This window comes from Branchiostoma lanceolatum, chromosome 4 (genome assembly GCF_035083965.1).
Source record: "Branchiostoma lanceolatum isolate klBraLanc5 chromosome 4, klBraLanc5.hap2, whole genome shotgun sequence".
Taxonomy (NCBI): domain Eukaryota; kingdom Metazoa; phylum Chordata; class Leptocardii; order Amphioxiformes; family Branchiostomatidae; genus Branchiostoma; species Branchiostoma lanceolatum.
Window position 1 is genome coordinate 25,232,897 of NC_089725.1, and position 27,681 is coordinate 25,260,577.

Sequence of the window (27,681 nt, forward strand, 5' to 3'; positions counted from 1 at the left end):
CCCTCCCCACCACAGCTCTAGTCTTTGATGACCTGGTGTACTCCCAGATGAGCAGTGCCCCCCTCCCCACCACAGCTCTAGTCTTTGATGACCTGCTGCCTGGTGTGCTCCCAGATGAGCAGTGCCCCCCTCCCCACCACAGCTCTAGTCTTTGATGACCTGCTGCCTGGTGTACTCCCAGATGAGCAGTGCCCCCCTCCCCACCACAGCTCTAGTCTTTGATGACCTGCTGCCTGGTGTACTCCCAGATGAGCAGTGCCCCCCTCCCCACCACAGCTCTAGTCTTTGATGACCTGCTGCCTGGTGTACTCCCAGATGAGCAGTGCCCCCCTCCCCACCACAGCTCTAGTCTTTGATGACCTGCTGCCTGGTGTACTCCCAGATGAGCAGTGCCCCCCCCCCCCCCACCACAGCTCTAGTCTTTGATGACCTGCTGCCTGGTGTACTCCCAGATGAGCAGTGCCCCGCTGACGTGCACGTTGAGGGATCTGCAGATGCCCTGCTGGGGGATCTCCACACACACGTCCAGCTGATGTATCAGCTCCACTGGGATGCCCTCCTTCTCATTCCTGTATATAAGGCACGACATTTATACATATATATATATCATCTTGCCTCAACACAATTTTGTTTAGTTTTCACTGCTACTTTCAAACACCTGAACCTATTTTTGCAACTAAAATGACTGAATGGGGTCAAAAATAACCCTGTTCGGGTGTTTGATGGTTAAGTAATAATAGCCTGACTAAGTTTAATGCTCTTAGCGGCCCGCCCCGACTAAATAGCTCCTGGCAGTGAGAGATTGTGTAACACAGGCTACTTAAATCTGAGAAAATAGATACACAATAAGGAGTTAAACAAGAGGTAGAAGTTGTTCAGTTTTTGCTATCTGTCTATTGTAAAGCCAATTGTTATCAACTACTTCAACAGCATCAATAATGCTAACTTACAGTAAAAGTAATCTCTGGTGAAATAAACAGAAACACATTGATCTATGGTTGGCATGGGGAAAGAATAAAATAAAATTTACGATTAAGTGACAAGAGATGAAATACATCAATTTGTTACAACTGATGCATTTGGAAATACTGTATGGATATATGTCTATACTGTACACAAAGAAATTGGCCAGGAGCTCATACATAACGAGGTCATACACCAGGGAGCCACAAATCAACCTTGACCCTTGTCTTAACAACATATTCCCACATACTGAATATTACTACAATCCATCCAAAGCTTCTTGAGTTATCCTGACTACAAATATCCAGAAACACCTTACAGAATACACAGACACAGACACAGACACACCCAAAACAGTGCATGAGGAAATGATTAACTACCTACCCCAGCAGGAGAAGAGACTTGTCAGGGAAGGTGAACTCTGTCAGGTTCCTGCTGTCTGCTGTCTGCTCCACACCAATCAGGAAGTAGCCCTGCCTCCTCATCTCCTCCACATACTCAGGCAGCTCACCTGGTCGCACCTGAAGAACGGGTGGAGTTTGCATAATGCATCTAATTATGTGGACTTACATGTGAAATACAATGTGCAAAACAGTGCAATCAGTCCATACCTGCTTTACCACTACAAAGACACAAATATTGTGTAAATCACTGTGGTTTTGTTTTTAAGGTAAACCACCTGAACACATTAATGATTAAAGCTGCAAGTTAACATCTCTTTCATTGAGAAGTCTTCCACATGTGCATCTATATGGCAAAGGCTCCACCCATCTGCCTTGACCTATTCTAAAGACGTGCAGGCGGATATCAGAAACACCTGCACAACTACAGTTTTACCAGCACCAATGCTGTACATTTGGTTAATCTTATAAAACCCACCTCCTGTATGTTGACCCAGCCCTGTGAAGACACACTCAGCTGCTGGAATGTCTTGTCCTCCACATACTTCATGCTGCCCAGCACCAGAGTCGACACTCCAAAGATCTCACAGGTTCGACACAGACCTAAAACATGGGTCATAATCATCATAACAAACCCTTGCTGTGTTACACTGTAGGAAGGATAGAAACATTGAAAAGGAAAAGCTTAAGTTGGAACCATGATTTTCCACATATTCAAGGTAACTGTCATTTTCAAAGTCCTTATGCATTCATCAATAAAGTTATTCTATAAAGTTATTCATACAGTAACTGACTGAGGTACATTTAGTTGCATCTAGAGACTGTTCCTGGCTGATTTTTCGAGGCCATCGGGGAAAAAAAGCACAGACACACACATAATCACACACACACAACTTGACTACTAGTACTCCTTTCAGAACATGCCTCATAGCATAAACACTTGTTTACACTATCTTACCACCATTATGCATCATATATCTTCTATGTAAAGGTCTTGAATAAAACAACATAGCCCAAACCTGCAGCCCCAACAACAATCCACCGCTATAACAGATTTACCTCCCAGGTTTGTAGGCTTGTCGATGAGTGAGGCCACCACAACCAGGTGACCTTTGCGCACGACCTTGATGTGCATGTCGGCCATGTTGAGGTGGGGTTCCTCCAACGTGTGTCTCCATGTGATGATTTTCTTCTGCACATTCCCCTCTGCAGGGGGCTCAGCCTGGCTCTCCTCCTGCTTGTTATCTATACAGGAAACATGATGTTTGTGATGAGCCATATCAACTGAGCAGTTCAAGGCAATAGATATTCCCAAAAGTTTACTATCAAATCACATTTTCAAAAGCAAATTGTTCTTTTTCGGCTATGTCAGCCAAGATATTCTATATACACTGTTTAGAAACCTTGATGCTCATTAGATAAAAAAATAGGTGTAGCAAAATATAAAAACATGGTTGTCAGCTGGAATAAGCATAGCATTATCATCCATGTATTGAAAATAATTACAATAGGTTAACGTTTATGTTAATGTTGATGTGATGAGGAATTTCAAAGGAAGAAACAAATCATAGGATTTCTCTACTGCTTTCCATCTGTTGAACTAGTAGTTACTCATCAAAACCTTTATCATTAGAACTAATAGTAGCAAACTATTTGTTATGCTATCTCTAAAATCAGACTCTAATATCATAAATTCATCATCTTCTACTCAATAGTAGAATACTGTAACCATAAATGTCATTATAAATGGTTGAAAAAGCCGAGTGTAGCACAGGTGGAATTGTTTATCACAACTATCACACCTCAGCAAAACAACCAATTATGAACAACAAAATGCCACTTGCAGCTGTCACTAGAATGTAAGGGTTTTCTTCCTGCCTTATGAACTTTCACATGTCAACCTCATTAGTATTCATTAAAATCTGTCAAGCACATATGGTTTTAACTGTCACTAACACTTCTTTTGTCAGTTCTATGACTGCAAATGCTTGAGGTAAAACAAATGACTCACAACACTGCATCACGCTTCATTGTGTAAAATAAATTGGATGGTACAGCAGAATTGATTTCACTTTTCTGTCAGTCTGTAAAACAGCTTGTCCCGTCAACAAAGTCTTCTTGAAGGACTGATAGGCTGCATTTTGTACAATCTAGCAAACAGCTTTTTTCTGCAGTACATTTAATGTTAACATGTCAATGAAGTTCTCTAATAAGGATCTGTTTGGGTCCATGCGTATGATAGAAGTAGCCTGTGTTTAGACTATCTCTCACTGGCGGGGATTTAGGGTGCTGGTGGGACTGAATGAATGAATGGTTTATTGAAATTGAAAGAACATTGCAGCCCCAGACTGAATTGCATTGTTTCAAACAGACAACACGCCATTAAAAACTTTAAAAACTGTACAATTACGTATAACATCGTAAACTCAACATATATGTTGGGCTAATGATAAAAGCTACATTACACAGCCCCACTGGACTACATAGTAATAAAAAAACTAGTAAATTGGAGACCAGAACAGTGCTGACCTAGCCTGTTCCATATTCCTGGACCTTTGATCTTCCACAGGGAGTACACACACTTCCGTAGGTCATCACGGGGGTTCCACAGGGGAAGGGGCTTGGACCTTTCGTCTTGCCATATTGCAGGAGGCGATTGGAGGAATAAGTTGGGAGAAATCCACTCTGCATCAGTGATTCCAGACAGGTAGGGGAGTGAGTGGAATATGGTCTACATGGAAAATACATTAAGATGTTGCATCAGTAGATATCGCCTCATTTGCTTTGATTCAAACAATAACATCAAGAGTTTCACATCGGAAATAAAGCAAGTGGCTGAAGAAGAAACAAACCTCTACGCTGTAATCCTGCCGAGGCCTAAAGTTGTAGATGTACCAGTTTTCAGTCAACTTCTTCCAGACCTTATTGGCTGTGCTATAAAGATAGACATGGAGACATGTTTGTTTGTTTGTTTGTTTGGTATTTTGTACGAAAAAAATGACAAGCATACAGATACATGATAGGTTTGTATCTATCTCCCAACCTTTTACAAAAATTTACATGAACGTACACATTCAATATGCAAATGATAAGAAACAATTGTATATCATCATTACTAGACTTCAATTGTACAAATCTCAAACCTCATGCTTCCCTTCATGAAAGTTGTAGAAATTTCCAAGGTTCACACAAACCCAGATAATACCCACATGTTTTCCTTGGCATCCAGACATGGCCTGAGTAGGGAGTGTTTCTCCATCAGACCAGTGAATCCCTGCTCCTGGCAGTAACGCCACATCCACTGCAGAGCTGACAGGGCAAACACTCTCACTGCGAAGTGAGGCACCAGCGCCCAGGGCATCACAGCAGGGAAAGCCTTGTCAAAGAATGCCTCCTGGAAAAAATAACCTCAGATTGATATTCATGTTCTTTAAAGCTATGAATTCTGGCACAATACCAATGATTCAAGGGTGGGATTGAAATAATTCCAAGAAAACACAATACAGGACTACTCCAATTTTATTTCTGTCCCACTCATTGTTTGGCAGCCAATGTTGTCAATTTTTGTTGTTATGTTTGTCATTTTGAGCTTTAAAAAATGCATTTTCATCAATGTCATGTCATACAGTTGAGATTTTTGGACGGATGGGGTGAAATTTCCATCCCCAGACAGGACAGACCCTGGAGACAGCTCTAACACAAACCTTCAATGATAGAACTCAATTTCACAAAAGTAAATTAGCTTTCTGAAAAGACCAATAATATCTTTGTTACCTGTTCATCTTTGTCCTCCAACAGAAGGCCTAAGTGAGCTGTGATCTCCATCTGGGATGCCATGATTCCAATCCTCTTGTCTGAATCCTAATAGGGAAGAATATCATTGACAAAGAACGGTAAATTCAGTAATTTGGGCGGGGATTTAATCTCACGAAAGAAGGTCTTTACGGTGTTTTAAATTTGCGGTGGAAACAATACTGCAGCAAAAAACCACATCTTTGTGGTGCCATAACTTCACAGTGGAAAGGCAATGTGAAAACATGTCATGTCAAGATTTACAGTTAGTGGTTTCGTATGTTCTCAAGTTCAGGAACAGTGAATCTTTAAGAAAAGCATCCCACTCACGTGTCTGAGTCCGTCCCACAGGTGCTGCTGCAGGCTGGGGTACTTGTGTAGCAGCAGGAGCAGGCACCACTCCACCATGTACCGCACAGAGATCTGGTTCTCTGCAGCAAGGGTGTTGAACAGGTGGTCCACGTACTGACCTGCCAACGTCTGAGGGGGGGGAGAGATAACACATGGATCAGCCAACAGTGACCTTGGCCATATCTTCAAGTGTCCAAGTGGTACATTGATAAGAACTTATTCAAAATATGCTACAGAGATTGCATCAAGCCTTGTGCTCTGGGAACAAACAAAGGGCACAATATGCATGGTGAGGCCTAGAGTCACCTACTACATAGACAGCCTACAAAATCTATGACACAAATTTAATCTGTTGAATACCCGACGGCAGCCTACCTCTGAGATGTAAGGCATGATGATGAGCACCACTTGCCAAACCCTGTTCTTGTAGCGGTGAGGGTAGGCATTCAGGTGGTACCTGTGAACCTTCTGGGTCATCTCTTGGTCCTGTGGGCAGAGACAGTTAGGGGAATGGAAACACTATAAATTCATTAAGTAAGCGGCTGAAACAATTCTGTATTACAGTAGCAATACAAAGGAAAGTTAAGGCATATTCCCGGGGTTATGATTTCACTGTAGAGAGGTTCACAGCAAAAAAATTGAAAATAAAACAATTCAAGATTTATAGTAAGACATGCTGGCATATTTACTCTGGACCGAATACATGGAACTTTTTCGATTTTTTAAATTTTAGATTTTACGTACGTTTTGTGGTACTGCTGAAAACCTGATGAAAATTTTATGTGCAGTTTCAATTTTTGTCCAAGAGCGACAGAGTGATTGAATTTTTGCCCTGAACAGCAAGTTTCTGATTGGGGACTACAAATGCTGTAGAGAGCCCTGCTCTCAATTAAAAATCAGGAAAATCATAACTACACACATTAGGGTGTGCCATGTGAAAGGGAAAGAAATCTTTCAATCTTTACCTTCTCCACAAGTCTGGTGAAAAGCAGCTCAAGGAAGGGTGTCCACTGCTCCTGGTGCCTGCTGATACTGACCAGGAAGTTCACAATACAGGCACGAACCTGCTTGTCATCCCGCTCATCACTTCAACAGTAAATAGGACATAATCAGCTGCGTAAAAACCTTTCACTTGTGATCTTTAAGCCATACTTCAAATGAGAAATATCATATTAACAAGCAAAAGATCTTAAGCACTAGTGTACAGATAATAAGAAAGGTTTATTTATTTCTCACAACATGGAACAGGGTGGCAGGTTAAACTGCTTAAAACTTAATGGCTTACACAGTAGAACTGCTTAAAATCAGATACTAGGCTTAGAATTGCATTTTCAAACATTACTGAAAAATATAATAAACAAAGATATTGAGCCCAAGACTCTGTACAAGTTACAGATTGCTGCTGCAGAAGTTCTCACCTTTTGTATGCCTCATTCACACTGCATTTGTTCCCAAGCTGTTTCACATAAGCAATAGTGTCCAGCTCTGTCCTGAAAATCAATCAAACAAACATGGAGTTTGAGTTTGTATATGCAGTATGTTTCCAACCTGAATACAATTCAGAAAATTGTTCTAACCACCGTCTACATTTATCTGTATACACCTGCTACTGTCTAACCTTCATCAACATAACTGCTACTGTGCTTGACAGATCTCTAGTGTAGCACACACACCCCTGGTACCCCACACCATTTCGTTAACAGTGTATTGCACTGGGGAGCATTGCAGTGACTGGAGATCTCTCTAGATGCCATTTCTAGGGTGGCATTTACATGTATGTGACCTGGCAGAATCATGTTAGTAGACGTCTTTCTTACATCTATCCAAGCCAGTGCACAGTTTCTATGTGGGTCAGTCATCTGCAAAGGTGACATTCTGATACCTTTTTCCCAAAGCACACTGAACATACCTGAGATTTCTCTTAAAGTGGGGCCCAAATGTGGCAGCCTCCAGGATCATGTCCATGTGTGCCGTAGCACTGGAAATTCGTACAGCTAGAGCTGAGGCTGACTCAGCTGCATCTGTCTGCAGGTCGGAGCTGCAGCCTTCTGCCCAGTACCCGCAGCAGTGCCTCAGCAGGATGTTGGTCACCCCTCGGATACGCTCGCCCATGGCAAACAGCTCATCAGCGTGCTGAGAAGTTAAGAGATAAAACCTGGTTGGTTGGTTTCAAACTCAACTTACAAGAATGCCTCCGACAATAGAGTCTGTTCTTCAACATGGAAATGAAATTGCTGAGAATAAAGTGCTTTACTTGTTTCCTATGTGTCCTGGGGATTGTGTTCTACCCTGGAAACCTGTTACACTCTCACAGTTTTTCTATAATTGATACCCCATTACTTAAGTCGCCTAGATAGTAAAATGTACATTTCATGTCAGCAGGAACAAAATATTCATTCTGAGCAGAACTCAAATGTTCTCCTCACCTGATGCTGCCTGAGGAGGACAGTGGACTTAGCTGGAGCTGCCATGAGGGCGGGGTGGAACGTGATGCCCACAAAACTGTACATCACGGGCCAGAAGTGATCCGTGTCCCTGTAGAAATCCTGCACCAGTTTCCAGGCACAGTCTATTGCCGCCACACACATGGACTCTCCTGCCTCGTGCACCTGTGAGAAGTAGGTGTGTAAATAAATGGTCAGGTCTTACAATATCACCTATTTAAACAGTTTAGTGCAGGCAGAATTGGGGATGGATCTTCAGCAAGCAACTAGATTGAAGCTTTCACAGTGATTACAAAACGATACATTTTCTACAGCTAGGGGGAATGACATGAGAAACGGCAAAGACGTACCAGTGGAATTAGCCTCTCCATAGTCCTCATAAGCTGTATGGCAGCCATGCCCGTGGCCACCTCGGTGTTGTCCATGGCTCGTGTCAGCAGTTCTGCTGGACTCCCTAAGGCGTGGCAGACCCGGTGGCCAGGCAACCACAGCAGGAAATCGACCACAGTCCACTGGCTCTCCACGTAGAGGCACACTGCCCTGCCCCAGTCCTCCCGACTCACATGCTCACTGGGAGGGGAATAGAAAAAAATCACATTGAACCCAAATAGTCATGCACACAGGTTCTCCTATATTAGTATCTAATAGTAGTATGTAATATAACTAGCGTGTCTGCAACACTGGTGTGTTATGCCAAAGGGAGATTCTAAAAATTACACAATACAGATTTTTGTACATTGTACGGAATGAAGATATATTTTTTTTCTTTCTTTTCCAAAACATCCAGCCATCCCCCAATATCCAGTATACACCTGGCTGTGGGGGCGAAGCAGATTCTGTACGTTATTGCTGGATAGTAAAGGGTCGTTTAGTGGAATCGCAGGGCTGGCCCATTGGGCAATTTTTTCAAGGATACAAATCTATCAAAGGGGAGGGGCTAGCAACCCTTGCATGTAAAAATAAACCCTGCTACAGAAACAGCAAGGAAACTTGCTGATCCGTGTGCCACTAGGTAATACAAGGTGAACAACAACAAACCTATCAGCATCGGCAGGTTTCCCGAAGCCATCTTGTAGTCTGAGCACCCTGCCAGCCCCCACCAGCACCTCCCCCAGCCCCCGGTAGGCAGCAGGTCCAGTCTGGACTATCTCACACACACAGGACAGGGACCGCATGGCAGCCAGGCAACTCAGCTGGGACTGGACTACAGATACCTGATGGGAAAGGCAAACCACCTGTGAAAGCAGTGGTGCAGTCACAGTCGTCAAAGATCATCATACAATTTTGATGCCATTCTTTCCTCAGATGGATTGTGCCAGAGGAATGTCACACTTCAGAGAAGGAAGGTCATCCAATGTGTCATTGATTAAGACCATTACCAATATTTCAGCCACTGACCATTCATGCAACCAAATGAATTATACAGCATGTGATATTCTGCAACACTTGACAATGTGACTTACTATGATATTACATTCTCATTTAAGTGCGTCAATATCTCTTAATTTGATAATTTTAAGTTTCCTTTAAGTACGAAGAAGCATTTCCCTCTTACCTGACTATCTTGGGAGTCAAGGATCTTGATACTCCTTTCTACCAGCGTCTGGAGGGACCCTAGCACCAGATTTGTTGCAAGATTCCCACCAGGGTAGAAAGCGCTGAACTGCTTGAGGAGCTGTGTGTACATGCTTACTCTCCCTATGTCTGCCATCTGGGAAAATAGTGGTCAAAATCCATCAAATCATTGTCATAGGAATTTCTACTAAAAGGAACATGTTGCCATGTTTTAAGCACACCTTTAGTCCATCCATTGCACAAGCACTGAAGACAATTAATAAAGAGTCACATTTGTTAGATTACTCCAGTAGGATCAAACCAAAAGTATCATTAATACCAAAACCACAGTTTACTACTACAAACATGTAAGACAGGTTTAATCTTGCTGACTTACTTTGGTAATCTCTGCTGTGAGTTTCTGCACAAGAAATGCCAGTGTTTCCTCCAAACATGACTGCAGTACCTGGCTTAGCTGCTGGGTGGTGCTAGCACAACACCCTCTGGCCATCTCTGAGGTGCCATGTTCCTTTTAACATGAAATGATGGTGTTTGTAAAAATTGCCATACTGCAGAAATGACACAGTTGGAATAAAGATTTCTAATCTGTTTCTCACAAAGTTAACAGACAAAAATCCTGTGTATAAAGACAACATGCAATTATCATACACAGACTGAGAAGTAATGTACAGTAAGCACAAGTGATCTCAAGAGCTATTTAGAGATATTCAAGAAACCAAGGATGAAAACATGTCTAGGACTTATAAAACAGTCTGTACTGAAGAAGGAGTACAGGACTTGAACACACTCTACTACCAGTGGACTAACCCACTTCTGTAGTGGTCCGTGTCGCTCAAGAGCTATGAAACTGATTAAGAGGTTAACTAGGAGGTCCATAATTGAACTTGTCCTTCATTTTGCCAACACCTTCCCACATACCAAATGTCGTACAGGTCCATCAACAACTTCTTGAGTTATGCTGCCCACACTCACACACAACCACCAAACAACAAATGGCATTAAAAAATAACCTTCTTGGCAAAGGTAATTACCTCCATGAGACAGGACAGGATGTGGAGACACCTGTCGGCCTTGGCAGGTGGCAGGTACGGGTGGGTGCGGGCAGAGTTCAACACCTGCGCCACAGATGACAGCAGGGGCTCCAGCGACAGAACACCTGCTGGACTGTCACTACAACAGGTGGGAGATTAGTACACATGTACATCAATCTTGAGGGGCAATTTAAAATTTACCATGTGACTTTGGTACTATCAGTTCTGCTGTATCAGTTTCAAACTGTTAGCTTTCAAAGCAAACAATTATGTGCACCTCAAAATTAAATCTGAGAAAGACAATGTCAAAGTACCGATGAATATTTTACTGGACAAAGCAGACATAAAAGATCCCTGTAAGCTGTTTTTACTGATGCCCAAGGCTACAAACAAATCAAGGACATCCCAGCAACTTCCTACCTGTGCAGTGCTGTCTCTTGCTGTTCCTCTGTACCTGCTAGCTGTCTAACACTGTGCTGTCCATCCACAGCTAGCAGCAGCAGCATGGCTATACTGTGTGCCTCACTCCTTCCTGGTAGGTCATTGCCAGTAGCTGCAGAGGGAAATGGGAAATTGAACCACATTTTATACAATTGCAAGCTGGGTTTTATGAGGACTTGCCTACTTTTGATGGAGATCTGTTAGATATGCGTGCTAGTGCATGCTAGTGCATACCTTCAGTTAGCTATGCATACCTATAGTGCAATAAACTTTCAAAGAGCAACTTGGAAACATGGAGCCATCAAAAAGTTTGAAAGACACAACCGACAGGTTTTTAGAAGAGAAGTATCTTTGATAGATCATTAAGAAAAGGTGTCAAGTCTTAGTATGCTGGAAAAGTGTGCTATCTCCTGTCAGTGACATTTTATTCTGGAGCAATTTTGGAGAGTTTCAATCATCTCCTTTTAAAGGTAATAACGTCATAACAAAAAAAATGATGTCAAACTTTACCAGACACATATGGACTCACCTTCCTCAGGTGACACCTGGATGGCGGCCTGCACACCTGCCTGTAGAAACCTTCTCAGGTGTGCCTCTGGAGCAGGGTCAACTGTCTGTGTGGAGCTCAGGTCCAGGAGATGGTCACCATGTTCAGTCAGCCACCTGCTCACCTGGGGAAAGATCATACATGTATGTTTCTCAGCACCATTTATTCTCGGGATTGTCAAGCAACTATATTGAAGACAACTGAAAGGGCTTGAACACTTTAACAGTCCTTTAATCAGAATTGTGTAAAAAGATATCTAAGTATCTGTATCTGCATAGCCAGACTGAGTATGTCTGACCATCAGCATAACACACCAGTTTCACAGGCATGAGGCACAGATGTAGCTGGTTATATTACACTGAACAACCTGTCACATCTAACCTTTGCACATCTAGCATTATTTAAAGCTATCTATTGAGGATGCTCCTATACAGTACTTTGTGGCGATATGTTCCACTCTGTGATAGTCCAAGAATAATCTGACCATCTAGTTCATTATAAGTCCATGTACTGACCTGTTCCCAGAGACCCGTCCCCCTGACCATGCAGCCATCCTCCCTCTCCAGACAGGCCAGGGTGCCAGCCAGCTGCTGCAGGCTCACCTTCTCCTGTAGGACCAGGAACAAGAATGAAGGTAACACTTATTTTACACTCAGTCTGTAACTGTTATTTTATTTTGGCCTAATCCAGAAGTTGTTTATTATGTTCATTGTCAGAATGCAGGATTTGTCAGCAACTACACGACCAAAGGGTAAGGAATTACATGTATTTACTATTTTTGCCCTTTTTGTGCATTTTCTCCAAAGTAACGAAAAATTTATCTCAATTAAGATTGAAGCCTTAGTCTGCCTTACCCCTACCTTTCACAATCTTGGACTTTCAAATATAGTTGATGCCTTCTTCAGTGTACAACATACTGGTTATACACGAGTTTGATACTGCAAAATGTACTAAGGCTAGGTAGCAACTCATTGGTTGTGTACAAAGTACATTGTTACCTAGTGATTTACCAGCCTGATGAAACTATTCATAGCTGTACTATTCAAACAACATACTAACCACATCTGCCATGTTACAGATAGCCTGGGCAAAGTGACACTGGATGGCCCCACGTAGAGTGATGTTATTGGTCATGACGTGTGTCATCACGACCTGTCGGATCTGCGCCAGGGTGGCGTCCCCCCAGGTAGGGACGGGAGGGATGGACGCCAGAGCCTGGGTAACGTACAACAGCGGGACGGCCCCGCACGGCTCGCGGCACACCGCGGTGATCATGTCTTGCATGAACTGGACTGGGGTGGCATAGAAACAAAGAATTGTACGTTGTACATGTTGTATTGCTAGACAATATGGTGTACAAGCTGACTCAAATGTCAAACGTATGATTTCAAATGGCCTGTCACACTCAACTGGTGTCACTTTCAATTTTACCTCACAAATACACAAGTGCCTCAGCATAAAAAAATGATAAGGGTGCAACTCAGATGTCAATAGTAGTCCTGAATACATATTACAGATGATAACAACACACCAAACCAAGTAATGAGTAGAACATTGAAAACCATAATCAATATTGACCTATCCTAACAATTTGTCCTTAGGTTACTGTTCTCAGCATGTCAGCCATCACTCTGCTGAAGCTAGAACTGACCTTTTTCTGCTGACCCCAGCATGTCCAGACACTTGGTTAAAAAGGGCAGGATAGCCTGACCAATCACAGGGCAGGATCCAAGCTTCTCTCCTTCTAACCTATGGAGACAAAGGTTCACATAAACAGAGTCAGACAAGTCATGATGCCCTTCAAGATCCATAGTGTCTTGGTCTCAAGCAAGTGATACATGCAGCCTGAACAGATCCAGGCTAAATTTGGTACATGTTATATCTGATAACTTCCTAGAACATCATGGAAACTTCGAAATCACAGGTAATTGAAGTAAATTTAAACAAAGGTCAATTCTTGAAGGGCAGTGATCACTTTTTTTTGATTGAAGATTTCTCCTACCTGTTATATAGGGAGGTGTCCTGTAACAGTTTGCTCATGACGGGTCCCAAGATGAACTACACAGCAGAGAAAATGGACCAAGTCAACAGCTTTAGAATGACAGGAACATTCACATCAAATAATCAACATTTGAATGAAGCTACTTCTATCTCTTGTCAGCGTAAAGGAATCTTATCATCATCATCATGGTCTCCAGTAGATTAGCCCATTAGATGTACAGGGGGGCTGTCATTGTTTTCCATTGTCTCTTGTCAGCTGCTAGTCATCGTATCCCCCATCTACACACACTCACACACAAACACACCATTATACAGGGTAGCCGAGGACCTGACCTAGTATCAGAGTACATGCCCTACCTGTGTGAAGCCCATAGTGATGATGTGTGGAGAGGCAGCCAGGTCCAGTTGGAGAATGTCCAGTAGCGCCCAGCGGTGGATGTTCTTGTTGTCGTGAGTAAAAGCTTTCCTGTAGACTGTATAGAGCCAGGAGGGGTGCAGCAACAGACAGCCTGGGGGCAGTGTGTGCAGTTATCAGTAAGACAAAACTTGAAGCCCCAAAATCAACATCCTCTGTAGCATCCAAAGTGTCACAAACTCTGTCCTGCTTCTACTCTTTTACTCTATGTTCTCCTCTGCATTACATTCTGTAAGGAGGACTCTTTCAACTGCACATGCTAGAGCGCCATGCACTTTTACAAACATCCGGTTGAGTTACATAAACAGGCATCTTTAGCTATTGGCTGTTTCTCATCAGTACTAATACATCCTTCATGTACACCACCCATATTTTTCCCATGTGCACACCTGGATCTGGGAGGACTGTTGCCATGGCAGTGATGAGGGTCTTCATCCGAGGCAGCACAGGTTTCACCACATGGACCTGGGAAAGGAAGATGTACCATTTGTATTTTCTATCCAGGTACTCAAGATTAGCGGGCTACTCACACATGCAAAAGTGTGTAGATCCTTTACATGTTTAAAAGCGACTATATGTCCAACATGCTACCTAAATCCATCCATTAATACATATATGACACATACAGATCTATAGATTTGCAATCCTTTATAAGATGAAGGCAAGTCCCAAGATAACCAGAGAATTCTGAGATCATCTTGAGAAAGAGTCAGCAAAGTTTCCCTGATGAAGGTTAGACATCCAGGTAATAAGAAATGCCAAATGACAGTTTCGCAAACAACTCAAGCAACTGGATAAAATTGCTTGAGTAACTGTCATTTGACCCATTAAAGTTATTGTCTCATATAAAACAGTTAGAACTTGGACCCTACCTGGTTCTCTTCTAGTGTCTCTATGATGAGGATGTAGTCTTGCCAGACTGGCATCAGCTGTGCAGCATGAGCTGGACTCCACCAGAACAACAGGCCTACATCTGGGGTTAGGAGGGAAGTGTTAAAATCCACAACAAATTAAGCAACAAGCCTGTCTAAAGCTGTCTAAAATTTCACCAAAAGGGACATCTTAATCAAACATATAAAATGCATGGTCTGGTCAATAAAACCAATTTGTCAAATATCAATCCTACATCCTTAGTTGAATCAATAGTATATCTCAAAAATTAGTTATGCTACCATTACTTAACCAGCTGCAAAGCTGGTGTGTTAAGCTGAAGGGCAGTTATACCATCTATATAGACACAGATACAGATACTTCCCTTAGAAGGGAGGTTTGTGTGTAACTGTCAGAAAATTATTGAAAGGTCTGCGCTCTAATATAACCAGGTGTGATGAATGTACAGGTGTTTCATCTTACTTGCATCAGCACAGGTAACGGTCCTGTCACATCTGCTGATGGTGTCTATTGCCCTCTTCAGCAGGTACATGGCCCTCTTCCGAGTCACAGCGTTGGTGCCAGTCAACAGTCCCACCTGCAGCAGCGCCCAAAACTCCCCCTGACTGGTGACATCAAAACTGCAGGTCCCACCGAAGAAGTGGTCAGCCAATCCGCAGAGGAGGAGGAACGCCTTTTCCACTGCATCATGTCCTCCAGTCTTTAGCCTCAGTAACAAGTCCCAGATGGCAGATATTCGCTCTTGGTATCTGTCGGCATTGGAGAGAAACTTTGGAAGAAGAATTCCGACAACCCTGCTTGAAGTTCCCTCCGTGTAAAACCGACTGTGTTCTAAGGTGTCGAGAACCCTGGGGAAAAGTTGCGTCTCGAATTCGTGATGGGTGGACAGATTTGACTCATGTTTCAGAAGGTAATTCATTACCTCAACTGCAGTTTTCACATCCAAGACATCCTTGTGGTCACTGTCATAACCGAGTCGTTGCTCTTCACAGTAAGTCCGCAAGGAGGCGTCGATGAGCAGGGCTACAGAATCTATGAGTTCCGTCGAATGTGATCCAGACAGGCCCAGGCATCTGATCAGCAGTTCGCATGCGGCGTGAAGTCTCTGTGGCTGGGAAGAATCCTTCGTTTTGCCAACTCTTGATGTGTTCACGGCTTTCAATGAAGGTATGCAGATAGTGTTTATAACCTCTTCACAAACCGTTAGGATCTGATCATGCTGGCATCCTGGCGCGTCGGATTCCAACACACTGCACAGCGAGTTTAGGGCCTCTATGCGGTCATCTAGACTACAACTTGGCTCCTTAAGTAGATTCTGGATAAGTTGAACAGGTGAAACCGCTGATTCACGCTGCAGCAACTTCAGCAATATACTATCCATGGCTGCAAAATTGTCGAAAGACTCCAAACCGCGTGACAGATTCACACATCCATGCTCCGGTCAAAGGTTACGAAATGTTGTGCTGTGCTACAGCGCACCAAGCGGATTTGTCTAGAAATACAACTAGCGATCACAGGTGTCACAACACTGAAATGGTAACTCATGTTGTGTATGATGATGATTCATGGTTTCTTGTTTATCCATATCTAAATGCTGAGTTCTGCTGAATTCTATCCAACAATGTCACCAGTACTCTTCCCTATAACGTTACTACTTTGTAATGGATGACGTTATGAGACACAAAATTAACTTCATTCTCTCAAACAATAACGTTACTAATTAATCTCCAAGTAAGTCTCTCATATTAATCAACTATAATCCTTCTACGCAGAGAGGAAAGGAGCCATCAAATGTCGACCACCTCAGAGCAGCTCGGACAACTTGAGCAGGACAGTTCTCTGTCTGTTAACGTCCAGAGACTGGTGTGTGAAGTGGGGCTACAGGACACTGATGCTAGCGATGAACATTCAGATTGGCATTTGTACATGACAGATGAAGGAACACTGCGATGGGAAGCAGTGGAAAGAACTCTTCATCAGGCCTCATCTGAAGGTGCTTGGCATGGTCTTTATATTTCATCAGCAATTTCACTAGCCTAATTATCTCCATGAAAAAAGGCTTTTTCATGGATATACTGTTTTGCTTGCGTTTGGTGTTTGTGTGTATGTTTGTGTCACCGGACACTTAAAGTCACCATAACTGTAGAACCTGTACATGGATTGTAATGATTTTTGGTATGTGGGTGGGTGTTAGGAGGAGGAAGGTCAAGGTTGATTTTGGGCCCCCTGGCATGTGTGACTGGAACTGCAATGGCGTATTTGTTAAAATCTTCAATGTAGAAGAACTGAAGAGTGGATCGACAGATCGTCATGTTCTTTGGTACACAGGTAGGTTAGACCAAGTTGTACACACTTAAGTGCAAACTATGCAAATGAGACCGAATTTGCATAAGTAAGAAGGTAAATCGTTTGCATGGGTGTCGTCGGATGCTTAAAGTCAGCATAACTGTAGAACGTGTAGATGGATTGTAATGATATTTGGTATGTGGATATGCGCTGGGAGGAGAATGGTCAAGGTCGATTTTGGGCCCCCTGGTTTGTGTCCCTGGAACTGCAATGGCCTATTTGTAAAAATGTTCTAAAGGGGTATAACTGAAGAGAGGAACAACAGATTTTCATGTTATTTGGTACGCAGGTAGGTTGGACAGAGATGTACACACTGAAGTGCAAATCATGTTAAGTTAGTGTGTTTGCGTGCGTGTGCGCGTGTGTGTATGAATTGGTCACCGTGTGTGTATGTATGTGTCACCGAATGCGTAAAATCAGCATAACTATAGAACGTGTGGATGGATTGTAATGATATTTGGTATGTGGGTAGGTGTGGGGAGGAGAAAGGTCAAGGTCGATTTTGGGCCCTCTGGTATGTGTCACTGGAACTGTAATGGCGTATTTGTCAAAATCTTCAAAGGAGAATAACTGAAGATAGGAGCGACAGATTTTCATGTTATTTACTTGGCAGGTAGCTTAGAGAGGGTTGTATACAATGAAGTGCAAATTATGCAAATTGGACTTAAGTTGCCTAAGTAATGGGGAAATCTATATTTGCAGTTTTGGCCATTGTAGCACTACGAACAGCTGTTACTAGCTATTGATAGCGAAAGTGGGTCAGTGTGGAACCTGAGCCCCCAACATCTGGCCGGGGGTCATACCATTGAGCGATATAGAATGGGGGGAACAGGTAAGTTTCATGGAGATTTTGGGTCCTAAGACTCTTGTTTAATACTGTAAATCATCTCAAGTTTGTGGAGACTTGATTATGTAGTGGGAGGAGAAGGGAGGTGTTCATCAATATTAACTTGTAGGAACTCAATGCAAGACAGAGTATATATTTGCTCTTGGAACATAGATCCATGGCTAATATTTTATGATTTATACCACATCATACAAGTCAATGTAGACCTCTTAAGCATCTTTTCCACTGGCATTAAACATTGACTGTCCGTGTTGCATTATCTTTATCTAATACCATGGACATCACACAAAAAATGTAACCTACGGTGTGTTAACCCCTCTACAGGTACCAATGTGCCTGACTATCACACTGCAGTGTCCAGGCTTGCACCTGTGTGCAGGGCTGTGCATGCCTACCTGTCACAGCTGTCACCTGCAGAGAGAAGGAGGAAGTACAGCCCTCATCTCACCTGGACAGGCTATGGACAGGTACATACATGAGTAAGGTTATATCAGTATGGTAGACATACTGATAGCTACATTCAAATATATTCTTAGTGACCACTTTGGCCATTATCTTGTATCTCTTAAATCATATTCCCATTATGCATTGACCTTAACATTATGAATCCCGCCTATGATGACCACACCAGTCTACTGTAATGGGATCATTTTCTTCAGGTCCCTTGAGTGGTCACTTATAAACTTATGGCAGGTTTGATTGTACTACTTCAAATGTTTAATACTTTAGATTTGTATGCTCACATTTCATGGTAGCTTAGCTTCATCCATAAATTATTTGATAAATCTATTTTAAGACTCTAAATACCAGTCAAAAGATGTGGTAAATCTGCACAGGTAAACAGGTGTACAATCTGAAAGCACTAAAACAGTTTTATTATGTTTTTCTCATCAGTTGTTTGAAGAGTGTTTTGACCTTCTGAGTACATCAGACCAGACTGACCGTACCTTGAGCCTGCTGCAGGCCACAGCAGCTCTGGAGCGAGCCTTGGGAGATGTACGTACACATCTTACACTAAGTTACAGTATGGGGAAAGTTTTAAAGGGTTATGTATTTCTTCCCTCAGTATACAAGTATAAATCTGGTCCTGTAACCCACAGTGTTGTTTGGTCAGACCACAGTGATGGAAAGACAAGTTTTTACTTAAGCTACACTGTAGAATAGTAGCCTGTCCACTTTTCGTGTGTTGAAAATTTTTTTGGTCATTTCTTAGAACTCATTCCCAGATGCAGGACTCAGGCTTAAGAAAACATTTGGAATTGATGCAGCAGAGATGAGTAATGGGAGAAACAGTTTTAGATTGAATGTGAAAGTCCCACAGCTCATCAGTGAGCCAAACTGGTTCACTTACAACATCTTGATGTTTGCCCATCCCCAGGTGTTCCTGATGAATGGTACCCAGTGCCCCTCCCTGCTGAAGGACCTGCTGGCTACCAGGGAGCTGACAGAGATTTTTGGATGCACAGCTGTAAGGTCCTCCAACCTTTCTGTATCATCTCTTTTCTGCAACTTAACATGCCTATGAATCTTGTACAATGGTTTTTTTAAAACATTTGAATTCACTGGTTTCTAAGATTGAAATTTATGCAGTTGTTTTGGGTTGTTGTTCGTTTGCCTGTAGATGTCCTGTCTTCACATCCTGATTGGTCCTCCCTCCAGCCTGAACCTCAGGAACATTGCCTGGCACGGATTCCTTAGTCCTGGGGAGGTACCAGATATGTGAGTATGCTGTGCAGCTAGCTCTAATATTGCAGTGAACGTTCATGTCTGAGTGATGACTATCCTGATTCAACCTAGCCTAGTATCCATCCTATTCTGGCTCCAATCCACTCCGCTGATTGCTTCCCCGTACTCTGGCACTCATCCCTATTGAAACATTTGGCCCTGGTCATTCATCAGTTCTGGTATGGAATGTTTTAAGAAGCAGCTTAACAGGGATTCTACTTCCAAATGCCTTTTTGATCCCTATAAGTAATTACCATACAGTTGTAACTCAGACTGTGCAACTAAGAGCCAATCAGACATCTCGCTTATATTTCATGCAAATATTCAAATAGCAATCAATTCTCTATTAATGGGCCAGGCTATTTGACAGGAGAGCAATCAGAGCACCAATGTGAATCTAGAATTGGATACCAGGCTAGATTCAATCTGTTACCAAGTGTGAAGTTACCAAAAGGTCAGCCTAAAAGCTGAGTCCTTGAAGACCTTCTTAAACTTATAATTCAATTCAACTATCACTTGTATTTTGCACACACACATCACTACCAGCACAAATGTGTGTGGCCTAAGGGCTATAGAATTGGAGATGGGCGCCACTCATATTTGATTTTGTATTTTGCTGTGACTAAGCGTTGTACCTCTTCTTACAAAGGTTTGTCAGTTTCCTGTTGGTTGTGGTGACAACATTAGGCATGCAGGCTCCCTTCCTATACGAGGTCTCACACCGCAACCCACTGGACCTCTCACCACAGTTGCAGCAACTGCAGAAGGTCTTTCCAGGTGGACCCGATATTGTCATGTTATTTGATTTTGGGCTCTTTGACTGTAGTGCTATATTTTTTTAGGTTATGTACAGTGATACCATACAAAAGTTACTAGCTTTCATCTTCCAATCACAAACTATTGATGGTGAACAAGAAGGAAATTGCTTTCCTTTGATCCCTAACTATTTGATACAATTTTCTATACTTGTCTTAAACACTTATGACTCTCAGTTGTTTGTACAGTAGTATGTTTACATAATAGGGAGATGGAGTCAAATATTGATATGGATAAATCCAAGCCGTAAATCACCATAATGAATGTTCAGAAAGTTCAGATCTACATGGGTAAAAACTGCATCAAAGACTATGGGCTTTCTGTAGTCGATGCCTATGATTTTCATGATTTCAACAGTTTCATGATGGAGACAAACCAAGTTGTGACCTTCTTTCTTGGTGCAGTCCTACAGGTAACTGATCTGCCCATCCTGAGGGATGTCATCCACAGAACTGCATTCATCCAGCCTTCAATGGTGCCTTATTGGGAGAAAGCTTTGGAAAAATTCTCAGATCAAAGGTAGTTTCCTTCACTTATACGGTACACCCACATTATTAATACCTGGAGTCTTCATTACACATCAATACATTACGTGGTTTTACAAGCTGTGTAATTACATATTAATCACTATCGTTAGAGTATAAAGTATCTTAACCATGACTTTCAATAGTAGTTACTTATCACTACTTAGTCACACATTCGTTATCCAGCTATGGCCACTGTCTGCTGCTGCTGCTGCCACAGTTAGAACATGGGCTGAGGAGAGTCTTTGCTGTGGTGAACAACTGTCCACAACGGATGCTGACTGCTGAGGTAACAGCAAAAGAAACAAACTGCTGCAAGTCCAAATGAGAGCCAACTGGCTACTGCATTGACAGACAGAACCTATGTTGTTGGTTTATAATATTTTTTACATTTAAAACAGTCAGACATTTGATATAATGTAGACATCATGGTTTTTCTCTCTTTGCCCTTGATCCCAGACATTCTGTGGTTCACATTGCCCTTAGGTTAGATTGATTAAGACATGAAGGAGAAAAACAGGTGTAAATGCATATATCACATGTTCTTTCATTGTTTTCCAGTCTTCAGTCCTTTACACCACATTTGATGAGGTGAGTGACATTTTTCTGTCTGAAAGCATTATGGTTCAGCTTTAAGAGTTTTTGGAAGTGCCATAAACTTTGTTACCACTTTTGTACCTCCAGTAGCATGCATAGTACAGTTGTTAGTGATTTGCCTTTGGACAAAAGGTTGGAAGTTTGAATCTTAGCTGTTGTTGCTCACCTGACATGGAAAGAGTTGCAGTCCACAGAACAGGACATTAAGTTGGGTCCACTAGTACTGTTCATTGTGCTTGTTGAAAAGGGCTAGAGGATTTTGCCTAGGTAAAATGAAACCTGTATATACTGTGCACATGATCCATCTTTTCTGTCACAACCAGTGGAAGACTAGCTCTTCATTAAACTGGATTTGAGATCACTTTGAAACTTACTTTTTACTGTTTCTACCCCCACACCACTAGATCCTGTCCCCCACCCTGCAGGATGGCAGCACCAACCACATGTCATCAGAACTGGGGGACTCCTACATGGTGAGGAGGGTGTCTTTCCTGATCCACAGACTAAGAACTTTATTACTAGTCATGCAGCACTTCAGTCAATGAAGGCTCCTTTCTGTATGCAATTGTCATGGTCGTCTCTTCCTCTGTGACTATTTTTCATAAACATGTCTTGCACCGTTTCACCTATCATTAAAGGATGATAGGGCTACATTTTTTAAATTTCTCACTTTTCTATAGCTTTGGTTATATTTTTAGCAACAATATAACTAACAATTTAGTATACATATATTTTGAATAGATAAATATGCATTTTGAATAAATAGATATGCATGCTTTATCATCAGAAAATGCTTTGTGACTAAGAAAAGCTGAAAAACTTCGGAGAACATGTAAGGTGGACATCAGCTGGAGATCAAGTTAATGTCTAATCTCGAAGCAGATGTTGGTGTCTAAACTGACCACTCAATGACGCAGAAAAGGGCAGCTAGGAAAATGTTATGATTTAGCATCCCCAACATCTGCTTGGAGATTAGTAAAAGCCAACATGGCGCATAATGTAGATTGATGGTGACACCAGCATTCTACCCAGTAAAATCTGTCTTGTCTTCTCCAGGAGGTTTTGTTGGACCTCTTGGTGCATACGGAGGGCCCCCGTGTACGAGATCACGCCAGCCACGGTGAGCTGGACCTGACGACCATTCCTGCTGTCCTGGCCAACCATGTACTGTGTGTCTGCCTGGCCTTCTGTGTTAAATATGCCTCAACTGACACATCTGTGCTGGTAATTTAATCTATGTCTTTTTCTTTCATTTCCTGTGTATCACTGCATTTCAACTACTCACAAGTTGCATTTCTGAAGGATGGTTGAAGCAATAGTGAGATGTCATTAAAATGAACAACTGAATTGGCTTATTTTTATCTTCAGATACAATCTTCCATTCTGAAAAAACTTTGCTCTTTGGTCCCAATCATTGCACGTCTTGTAATTTTGAATCAGGGGGATGAAAGGCACAGCCGGCTTCTGACCATGCTAAAGAAAATTCTTCTCTCTACTATCAAACAGTCAGGAACAGCTGTCCATGTGGAACAGGTGGTTCAGAGGTACAAGTCTTTGTTTCATCCTACAGCCCTGCTTGTCCAAAGGGTGAGAAAACTTACAAACACTTTCATACATGTTGGACTCCCTTACAAACAATTATTTCTATGTTGAATTCTTTTCTTCATGTCTACACACAGTCAAAAATTTCTTTCTGTGTCTTTTCCAGGTATACTCCTGTTTGGATTCCATGAGTACTTGGCTTCAGGTCCCCAGGCCCTCTGCAGGGGAGCTGTAAGGCAATATTACATCAATTTTATTTATCGCCCAGCTTTGCTATTGGAACCTTATGTATGGCCATGTTCACAACCTACATGTATATGCGCAACCTTTCACTTTTTCTGATCACTACATGCAGCAGAATATCACAATAATCATTTTTAATACAACATGGTTTTATGTGATTCCCTACAGAAAAGGAGACCACGCCAAGCCTTCAGAGGAGGCAGCAAACAACCCACACACTATGAAGGTAGTGTCTGGAGTAAATATGGCTCTGTACAAAGTTCTGCCCTCACACAACCCTGACTCCACCCTTGCAGACCTAAGGTGGGAACTGCAGAGTTTGTTACATCTTCTAGTGTGATGTGAGAAGAAGCATGATACAAAGAACATAGGAAAATTATTTTGGTGATTGTTGTTGTCCCATTTCCACACCTTCAACCAAGATACCACTGTTAATCCAGCTTTCATTCTCTTAACTGTTATCTGTTCAGCACCAAGGACAGGCCTGAGTGTGGATGATAGTCACTGAGTGTGAATGGTGTTCAGCACCAAGGACAGGCCTGGGTGTGGATGATATTCACTGAGTGTGAATGGTGTTCAGCACCAAGGACAGGCCTGGGTGTGGATGATATTCACTGAGTGTGAATGGTGTTCAGCAACAAGGACAGGTCTGAGTGTGGATGATATTCACTGAGTGTGGATGGTGTTCAGCACCAAGGACAGATCTGAGTGTGCTATACACTGTACATGTATAAAGAGGCAATCATTGATGAATAAAATTTTTCTTCTTCAGTACTCCCAACTCCTGGCAGGTTTACGAGACGCCCATGCGTGCATGTCTGTGTGAGCCTGTGAAGACAGTGTACCGACCCCGCGGTGAGCTGGAGATGGTCTCCTTACTGAGACACATCATGGACAACAGCCAGACGGCATCACAGAACATCCAGGGGACAGCTGAACAGAGGTGCGAGCTGTGGAGGAACAGGCAACTTCGGTCCAGACAAAGGGAGAACTATGCCAGAATGCTGGACAGGTCAGGCATTCTCTGTCAGGTGTTGAAGACTTTAACATAGCCTTTAATGCCTTTCAATGGGTAGAGTGTTTGCCTTACATTTGCATTGGGGGTTCAAACCCAGGATGGGTGATACCAAAGACTGAAAAAATGGTACAAACTGCTTTCTCTGCTGCGCACTAATCATTATGGGAGTTGGAACACACTCCACTACCAGTGGACTAGCCCACTACTGTTGGGACCTGCGTGGCCCAAGGCCTATAAGAGCAGAGATATACACCAGATGGTGTGGGAAGGATTTTAACTTTGTAAATAAACCATATTACATAGCAGCATAGTCCTCATTAAAAGGTGAAGATGTCATGCTTAAGATGTCTGTTGTCATTTGTTGCAGCCTCCAGACCGTCTTCAATGGTCTACAGCTGGTTGTCATGGTTACGGTCCATCACCTTCTGACACTAGGAGACCTGTCACGATCACGAATTGAGTCGTCCCAAAAGCGAAAACAGAGAAAGTAAGAGACGTCCTGCTGTAAATTGCTACAGTGCCTAAAGTAATATTGTATTGTAAAAAGAAGAATATTGTGCTCATCTCTGGCTAATTTGCTACAGTACCTAAAGTATATTGTTAGAAGAAGAAGAGTTATATTGTGCTCATCTCTAGCTTGGCACTATATCAGATGTTTAACCCTATAAATTTTTCTTTGCAGATTTTTGAAGAGTATCCTACAGTATGTGGAGAACCTTGTGTCCAAAACCAGCATGGATCAAAACAAGTGGGACGAGTGTTGCACCCTCACATCAGCTACAATCAATAGGATAACAGAGTACTATAATGACAATATCTTAACAGAACACACTGCTTCTTTTTAACAAAATATACCTTTTGGTATGGTTCAATCAGGTAACAGGATATACCTAGTCTTTTGGACAGTATGTATCTTTTGTATCTACTACCAGTTATTTATTCAATAAGATGAGCAATGACAACACAACATGTACAATGATATCTGAAAGCTATCTTTATTCATCACTCTTGTGATCGTCCATCAAATGTCTTGGAGCATAAATAACAGTACACAGGCACAATATACACTTTGTAACTATATTGCAACCATGAATGCAGGACTGCATTTAAGTTTAGTACATTGTATTAAGCAATCTGGCAATTTTTACATGCCAAATTGCCAATAAACATTGAATGTTATGTATTCGCTATGCCACAGTGAGGCAAGGAGTGTGCAGTAAGCCCTGAGGAAGGTAGCTGAAAGGTTACAAAAATGTCAGCAAATGAAATCCTTTTGTGTAGTTAAGAGCCCAGTATTAATTTTGTGATCTGTTAAATTTCACTGTGTCAGCCAGGTATACATGTACATGACCACGGTATGGCATCATTGTTCACATAAGACATTTACACAAAATTATGTCAGCTCACCATCAATACACAGACAGTTCATCCTTTGGTCCATTCATCTCAAGACATCAAAGACAACTTGTAACAACAATTCAATGTACAAAGCTGTAACAGCTAGGCACTCATATACCGGTAGCCTCCCTGAATGTACATACACATGTATCACATTTTGCACAAGCTAACTTGAATATAAGGACAGAAATTTCCTTGCCATTCAACCAAACAGCAAAAGTTGCAAATGAAAAGTTCAATAAAATCTCAAATCCTATGACTTGAATTCACCAACATAGTGAGTGTTCTTCAGTTTATCCTTGATGTAATTCCCCACAGTGAAGTGTGCTGGCTGTGAGTGGAACCCGTTTGATGAGTCACTTCCAACATTCCGCAAAATGGCGTCTCCACCTGGGTGTTTGGCCACATAGTCTGTCATGTTGTACACCTGCAAAACACAATCAATAAATGTAGAGTTGCCAGAAAAGATCAGCAAAAGCATCTGCAGCACCATTTTAGTACATACAGTAATTATCTCCATGAAAAATGTAGATATAGTTTTGGGTGTGTCTGTGTGTGTGTCTGTCTGTGTATGTGTGTTTGTGTTTCTGCACTACTGTCGACAGCATTACTCCAGAACCTCTGGATGAATTGCAATGATATGTGGTATGTGGGTAGGTGTTGTGAAGCTGAAATTCAAGGTAGATTTTGGGCCCCCTGATATGTGACCTTGGTACTGCAGCAGAACTTCCGTTTTTGTATCTTTTGTTTGCTTTGACCTGAGTTACTAAAGAGCAGACGCTAAGTGTCCAAGATTGTAGGACAAAACTTTTCATATGTCAAAAACTTTGTCTCATGGGTGAATACATATCTAAAGCCCCCAATGATGTTATCATGTTACCATACCAAATAATCATCTGCTAACCCGATATCAAGTGTAGTAGATTCATCGGCAAGTTGATGTTGGCTACCAAACCTGAAGAAGGTTAAATAAAGGTTGAAAAAAAAAAAAAAAAGAAGAAGAAGAATCCCTACAAGAGACATCTTCACTAGCTTCCTTGAAACACATTATATACATATCATAGACATCAGGCAAGATCACATGAGTCTGGGAAATGTCAGCTGCAAATTGCTGTCCTAGTTTCCAATTACGAGCATTATTCAACACAGAAAATTATGTTACATAAAGATGAGTCATAGGAAGGTTGTAACATTCACAGAAAGTACAAACCGACAATATAGGACAATGCAGCAAGTTCTTTTTTGTTTAAGTAGTGCGAAATAAGCATTTGTGACCAGGTCAATGAGTTCTTCCAGTCACTAGATGTAATATTTCATATAGCGCTGAAGATTTTCTTCCCACCTTTCCATCAATAACAATCCAAGCGTCTTCTTTCTTGTTGTGCTTTGCTAGCTCTTCTTTTGAAATCAAGCGTCCCTCTCCATTTGAAGCCATAACCTTTTTTTTCTGTAGGCAATCACTCCTCGCTTCCACTCAACATGCAGGCCCAACAGGCAGCTGGTTCATCTCAGTGGATGCTGCCTCCTCATCTGATGATATGATGACACCTCCAAAACAAACCTTCACATCTCGCGAGAGTTACTGCCCTTCGCGTGGTTTTGTAACTCCCCCTTAGGGTAGACTACTTCATTTTCGTAAAGGGGGGTAGTGAAATATTTAATACATTTGGATACGTATGTTACGGTAAAATTTGAAAAATGTAGATATAAGTAGAATAACAACTAGTATATATTATCATTCTGTTACAAAAAATCCTTTATTTTGTTGTTTTA

The 27,681-nt window shown here is 42.0% G+C and overlaps 2 protein-coding genes and 1 long non-coding RNA gene across 7 annotated transcripts; 1 reads left to right on the forward strand and 2 right to left on the reverse strand.

Moving 5' to 3' along the window:
• Positions 1 to 71: 71 nt before the first annotated feature.
• On the reverse strand, positions 72 to 16,308 carry LOC136433629 (probable methyltransferase TARBP1). Of its 4 annotated transcripts, XM_066426025.1 has the most exons (30): positions 15,315 to 16,308; positions 14,834 to 14,934; positions 14,351 to 14,426; positions 13,904 to 14,055; positions 13,548 to 13,603; positions 13,197 to 13,294; positions 12,605 to 12,837; positions 12,061 to 12,153; positions 11,528 to 11,669; positions 10,978 to 11,110; positions 10,558 to 10,696; positions 9,903 to 10,034; positions 9,507 to 9,662; positions 8,990 to 9,186; positions 8,302 to 8,521; positions 7,934 to 8,116; positions 7,417 to 7,640; positions 6,926 to 6,997; positions 6,473 to 6,593; positions 5,883 to 5,993; positions 5,487 to 5,636; positions 5,139 to 5,225; positions 4,574 to 4,758; positions 4,217 to 4,298; positions 3,894 to 4,095; positions 2,424 to 2,609; positions 1,843 to 1,967; positions 1,348 to 1,484; positions 431 to 569; positions 72 to 360 (listed from the first exon to the last, which is right to left on the reverse strand). In XM_066426025.1, the coding sequence occupies exons 1-30, from the start codon at positions 16,231 to 16,233 to the stop codon at positions 346 to 348; spliced, it is 4,866 nt and encodes a 1,621-aa protein (XP_066282122.1). In that variant the 5' UTR covers positions 16,234 to 16,308; the 3' UTR covers positions 72 to 345. The 4 variants fall into 4 exon arrangements, with proteins under 4 accessions (XP_066282122.1, XP_066282123.1, XP_066282125.1 ...); XM_066426026.1 differs by lacking the exon at positions 72 to 360 and having other exon boundaries at positions 368 to 569; positions 10,558 to 10,690; XM_066426028.1 differs by lacking the exon at positions 72 to 360 and having other exon boundaries at positions 368 to 569; positions 8,990 to 9,165.
• On the forward strand, positions 15,904 to 25,843 carry LOC136433631 (endoplasmic reticulum membrane-associated RNA degradation protein-like). Of its 2 annotated transcripts, none has more exons than XM_066426035.1 (18): positions 15,904 to 16,019; positions 16,625 to 16,845; positions 18,370 to 18,512; positions 18,940 to 19,041; positions 19,424 to 19,513; positions 19,667 to 19,764; positions 20,420 to 20,547; positions 20,991 to 21,105; positions 21,297 to 21,399; positions 21,672 to 21,701; positions 22,112 to 22,180; positions 22,764 to 22,931; positions 23,214 to 23,294; positions 23,416 to 23,480; positions 23,661 to 23,795; positions 24,265 to 24,504; positions 24,878 to 24,997; positions 25,193 to 25,843. In XM_066426035.1, exons 2-18 carry the CDS (start codon positions 16,644 to 16,646, stop codon positions 25,353 to 25,355), a joined length of 2,052 nt encoding a protein of 683 aa, XP_066282132.1. In that variant the 5' UTR covers positions 15,904 to 16,019; positions 16,625 to 16,643; the 3' UTR covers positions 25,356 to 25,843. The 2 variants fall into 2 exon arrangements, with proteins under 2 accessions (XP_066282132.1, XP_066282133.1); XM_066426036.1 differs by lacking the exon at positions 15,904 to 16,019 and adding an exon at positions 16,293 to 16,388.
• On the reverse strand, positions 25,482 to 27,610 carry LOC136433634 (uncharacterized). Its single transcript, XR_010755647.1, has 2 exons — positions 27,251 to 27,610; positions 25,482 to 26,335 (listed from the first exon to the last, which is right to left on the reverse strand). It is a non-coding gene; the product is annotated as an uncharacterized lncRNA (long non-coding RNA).
• Positions 27,611 to 27,681: the final 71 nt, after the last annotated feature.

What these genes read in the sequence shown, in the direction of transcription:
- LOC136433631 (XM_066426035.1), top strand. Translation starts at nt 16,644, where the DNA reads ATGTCGACCACCTCAGAGCAGCTCGGACAACTTGAGCAGGACAGTTCT. An exon ending in TGGAGCGAGCCTTGGGAGAT is followed by an intron (nt 19,042 to 19,423) that starts GTACGTACACAT and finishes GCCCATCCCCAG; the next exon opens with GTGTTCCTGATGAATGGTAC. An exon ending in GAAAAATTCTCAGATCAAAG is followed by an intron (nt 21,106 to 21,296) that starts GTAGTTTCCTTC and finishes TTCGTTATCCAG; the next exon opens with CTATGGCCACTGTCTGCTGC.
- LOC136433629 (XM_066426025.1), bottom strand. Translation starts at nt 16,233, where the DNA reads ATGGATAGTATATTGCTGAAGTTGCTGCAGCGTGAATCAGCGGTTTCA. An exon ending in AGACACTAGAAGAGAACCAG is followed by an intron (nt 14,427 to 14,833) that starts GTAGGGTCCAAG and finishes TTCCTTTCCCAG; the next exon opens with GTCCATGTGGTGAAACCTGT. An exon ending in TGGAGAGGCTAATTCCACTG is followed by an intron (nt 8,117 to 8,301) that starts GTACGTCTTTGC and finishes TACTTCTCACAG; the next exon opens with GTGCACGAGGCAGGAGAGTC.